Here is a 5,000-nt window from a genome sequence, read left to right as displayed (position 1 = left end):
TGCCTAAACCTGTTAACTGCTAGTTAATCAGATTTCTGATAACAGGGAAGCAGCTTGACAGTGTATTGTTGAGAGATGCTGAATATTTATGTCTCATTTCTTTTAAAAAAGAATAGAGTAAAAGTATATAGTGTGAAATAGGTCTGTATTCAAGATATGACCGATGGTTTTAGAGCAAACCACTAACCACACCTTAACAATGCATTGAAGTAGGCATACCTCCTTTGCTGTAGGTGACGTACACAAAGACTACATTTCCTGCACTTGGAGTGACAAGCAAAAAGGCCACTCCTCCTTCACTTGGAGTGATGGATACAAAGGCCACACCTCCTTCACTTGGAGTGACAGATCCAAAGGCCACACCTCCTTCACTTGGTGTGACAGATCCAAAGGCCACACCTCCTTCACTTGGAGTGATGGATACAAAGGCCACACCTCCTTCACTTGGAGTGACAAAGGCCACACCTCTTTCACTTGGAGTGACAAAGGCCACACCTCTTTCACTTGGTGTGACAGATACAAAGGCCACACCTCCTTCACTTGGAGTGATGGATACAAAGGCCACACCTCCTTCACTTGGAGTGACAAAGGCCACACCTCTTTCACTTGGAGTGACCGATACAAAGGCCACACCTCCTTCACTTGGAGTGATGGATACAAAGGCCACACCTCCTTTACTTGGTGTGACAGCTCCTAAGGCCACACCTCCTTCACTTGGTGTGACAGCTCCTAAGACCACACCTCCTTCACTTGGTGTGACAGCTCCAAAGGCCACACCTCCTTCACTTGGTGTGACAGCTCCTAAGGCCACACCTCCTTCACTTGGTGTGACAAAGGCCACACCTCCTTCACTTGGTGTGACAAAGGCCACACCTCCTTCACTTGGTGTGACAAAGGCCACACCTCCTTCACTTGGTGTGACAAAGGCCACACCTCCTTCACTTGGTGTGACAAAGGCCACACCTCCTTCACTTGGTGTGACAAAGGCCACACCTCCTTCACTTGGTGTGACAAAGGCCACACCTCCTTCACTTGGTGTGACAAAGGCCACACCTCCTTCACTTGGTGTGACAAAGGCCACACCTCCTTCACTTGGTGTGACAAAGGCCACACCTCCTTCACTTGGTGTGACAAAGGCCACACCTCCTTCACTTGGTGTGACAAAGGCCACACCTCCTTCACTTGGTGTGACAAAGGCCACACCTTTTTTATTGTGAGTTACAGAGGCTTCTTAAAGTTTTAACTATTCACAATCTCTGAGCTCTTTTCCTGTCAGATTCCTGAAGCTTCATTGAGTTTGCTATTGAGCTTCTCATCCTTCGTTCTCGTCCCACAGCAGGATGTTTGCGGTCGTGGTTTGTGCTTTGTTACGATAGGAAATTTTTCTTTCCCCCTCAAAACCTCCCTGATAAACTGCTCTTCTGCTGTGTTGACGGATTAAACCCAGGGTTTTCGCTCGGTTGACCGGCCCGTCGGCCGCAAATTACAGCCCACTGATTGGTCTACCGCACTACACCGAAAACTCTAATTGGTTTACCACATTGGTCGCCACTAATTGCTGGGTGTCTCAGAATCAGACGGACCAATAACGTATCTCCTCCATTTATTTTTATGCCTGGTTTTCAGCTCGATTGCAGAGCATAGTGAATTTGGGACAGACCCCAGATTTTACAGATTTACAGGTTCTTTAGCTTTTAGCCTTCGCGAGAATGAACATCTAGTACAAATAAAACTACGTTTTTCTTTCTCTCTAAAAAGAAAAGTATGTGTCGCGACGAGACAAAGGCGAGTGAGGATCCAAGTGCAGTTCAGTCTTTTAATAAACCGAAACAGGCAAACAAACAGGCAGGCAAAACAGGGCAGAACACTGAGCACACAGGAAACAGGAACATCGACACCAACATACAACGACGACCAACAGCAGGGAAGTGAACAAAAAGGGTAGATATAGCAAACAGGAACCGATCACCAAGCAGAGACGATCAGTGACTAACACGATACACCTGGGGGGGAGATAGAGTGCAATTAGTGTCCATGGTAACCAATGAGTGGGCGGAGCAAACAATTAACAGCAAGGCAGACAGCAGACAGAAACAGGGCAAAACACAGACAGACTCATTACAGTATGTGAGAAAAACATTTTTGTTTGGTGGCAGTTACTTTTGGTTCGCATCCACTTTATCAAAGAGAACTTCATCCTGTGAATTTATTCTTTTTGGTTTTGTGAACTAAGACACCTAGAAAGCGGCGTTGTGTTCGATCAGAAAACGTAGAATTAGCTAATCGTTAATTGGCGCTCGCTTTAAACTTTTGACTTTAAACTTAGGAAATAAAAAGCCTGTTTTTTTTGTGGCACAAGTTTTTTTTTTTTTCTTTCTTCCTGCTAGGATTTTTCTCGTTAGCAACACTAGCACCACACCAATAACAAGCTAATGCTATAGCTAATTCACAGCACTTTTCTAGGTTGCTTTGTTTTCATTTACTTTATGACTTTTCCTGAGGTTGAAAGACACATTTGAGATAGTTTTGAGGAAACTCTGTAATTGTCTGTCTGAGTCTGAGGGATCAATCTGCTCAAAATAAAGTTGCTAATTTAACCCTGTGGCCTGATGACTACTTTGTAAAACCACAAACTACACTTAAGGACTTTGGTGTAAGCCTCGATGCTGGTCTGTTATTTAAGTCCCATAAAAGTAACAGCTCTAAATCTGTACATGATCATTTGGGGAAACTTTGCCAAAGGAAGACATACAAACCCTACACGATAAAGTGAGAAGTACAGGATTATATAACCTTTAGAAGTGCCTGTTGTAGGGTGAAGCGAGTTGGAGTGTATTATACATACTTACCCCTTTGCTAATTTGCTAAATTTGAATATTATCTTGCAAATCTTAAGCATTTTTGGTATTTGCTGAAACATTTCTGGCCCAGAAATTAGTTCAACCCAGTTACAAATGATGTTGAACAGAACGTAGGCTTCTGAAAAGTATTAAAATATAACAATTACAGACAATATAAATGTTTTAAACGTCATTGTTATGATAATAATGCTGTTAATCATGTTAGAGGTGGTGTTAAAGGTTTCGATGGTCTTTAAGGTGATAGTGTTAATGGTGTTGATCTTAAAGGTTTTAATGGTGTTGGATCTGGTGTTGATGGTGTCGATGTTAATAGTTTTAATGGTCTTGGAGGTCTTCATGGTGTTGACACTGATGCTTTTAATAGTTTTGAATAGATTTGAATGGTTTTAATGGTGTTTGATCTGGCATTAATGGTGTTGATTGATAAGGTGTAATGGTGTTGTCTTTAGTGGTTCTAAAGGCAGTGGTGTTAATGGTGTTAATGTTAATAGTGGTGATGACAGTGATGTTTTTTTGACTGGTGTTACATTACTGGGTTTAATGGTATTGGCATTGTTGATGTTACTGGTGGTAATAATGGTTTTGTTAGTGGTGTTGGATTTAATTATATTAGTGTTAGGATCATTGGTAGGGTTAGTTGTTGATTGTTAATTACTCTATAATGACATTGGTGTTGGTGGTGTTGTTAATGTGTTAATTATTATTGAATTATTAGTCTGTGTTGGTTTTAACAGTATTGGTGTGTGTTTTTTCTGTGTTATTATTAGTAGTAGTGTGGTGTCAGTCGTGTTAATAGTAGCAATGCAGTGGTATTAATAGTGGCAGTGCAACGGTGTTAATGGAGCTGCTGTAAATGATACTAAGGTTTTTGTCAGTGATTGTGTTAATGGTAGTGGAATTCTTTGACAGGTTTTTGAAGCTGATTATACAAAAGTTACAATATAAACACAGCTTTAATGTAATCATTTCTTTCTGTTTTTATTGTAGAAAAAGCCTCTTACCTCAGTGATAAAGGAAGTGTGTGACAAGTAAGTGTGTGTGTATGTCTGTGTGTGTCTGTGTGTGTCTGTGTTGGTGCCGGTCTGGGTCTGTGTCAGTGTGTGTGTGTTGGTGTGTGTCTGTATCTGTGTCAGTGGGTGTGTGTGTCTGTTTGTATGTCTGTGTGTGTATGTCTGTGTGTGTGTATGTCTGTGTGTGTGTATGTCTGTGTGTGTGTATGTCTGTGTGTGTGTATGTCTGTGTGTGTGTATGTCTGTGTGTGTGTATGTCTGTGTGTGTGTATGTCTGTGTGTGTGTATGTCTCTGTGTGTCTGTGTGTGTGTGTGTCTCTGTGTGTCTGTCTGTGTGTCTGTGTCGGTGCCGGTCTGGGCCTGTGTCAGTGTGTGTGTGTGTGTGTGTGTTGGTGTGTGTGTGTGTCTGTATCTGTGTCTGTGTGTGGGTGTGTGTCTGTGGGTGTGTCTGTGGGGATATGTTGGGGTGTGTGCGTGTGTGTCTGTAGGGGCGTGTGTGTGTGTCGGGGTGTGTGTGTGTCGGGGGTGTTAGTGTGTGTGTCTCTAGGGGCGTGTGTGTCGGTGTGTGTGTCTGTGTCAGGGTTGGTGTTGTTGTGTGTGTATCTAAGTCTCAAACATTCAGTATGAACCTGTTTAGTGTAATTAAATCAGGTGTGATTTTTTTATTTATTTATTTTTAATTATTATTTTTTTTTATTAAAGATGGAATCTACCTGGACCAGAGAACTACGCTCTTCAGTATGCAGACGGAGCTCATACCTACATCACAGAGTCGGTCAGTCTGTATGTTCTCCTGACTTTAAGGACGTAATATAAACAGAGATTAGTTGTGATTTAATATGAATATTCATGATCTTATGTGTTTTCAACATAATTCATAGTAATGAAATAAATGATTAACTTTCCCTACATTTCTCTGTCTTCTTCCATCTCACGGTGATCGTATCATGTTCTTTGTGGGGTTCTAGCTCAGCGTGTCTTCATAGCTGTGGCTCGTGCTCGCTGTGTGACTCTGTGCTTTGTGTTGTAGAATCGCTTGGACATTAAGAACGGCAGCATTCTTCGTCTGACCAAGGCTCCGGTGAGCAACTTCCTCCTTTATATAATCGATGTGTTTGTGGTTTCAAGT

General features: G+C 42.0%; 1 protein-coding gene across 1 annotated transcript in view; it reads left to right on the top strand.

Moving 5' to 3' along the window:
- Window positions 1-5,000, top strand: part of elmo3 (engulfment and cell motility 3) — a 29,296-nt gene that overhangs the window by 7,347 nt on the left and 16,949 nt on the right. The window contains exons 3-5 of the mRNA XM_060885332.1: window positions 3,849-3,889; window positions 4,574-4,646; window positions 4,902-4,952. Coding sequence (XP_060741315.1) covers window positions 3,849-3,889; window positions 4,574-4,646; window positions 4,902-4,952 — 165 coding nt within the window. The remainder of the gene's footprint in view (window positions 1-3,848; window positions 3,890-4,573; window positions 4,647-4,901; window positions 4,953-5,000) is intronic.

This window comes from Tachysurus vachellii, chromosome 13 (genome assembly GCF_030014155.1).
Source record: "Tachysurus vachellii isolate PV-2020 chromosome 13, HZAU_Pvac_v1, whole genome shotgun sequence".
Taxonomy (NCBI): Eukaryota; Metazoa; Chordata; class Actinopteri; order Siluriformes; family Bagridae; genus Tachysurus; species Tachysurus vachellii.
Note: the sequence above shows the minus strand (reverse complement) of the source record. Positions and strands in the feature narration are given on the sequence as shown.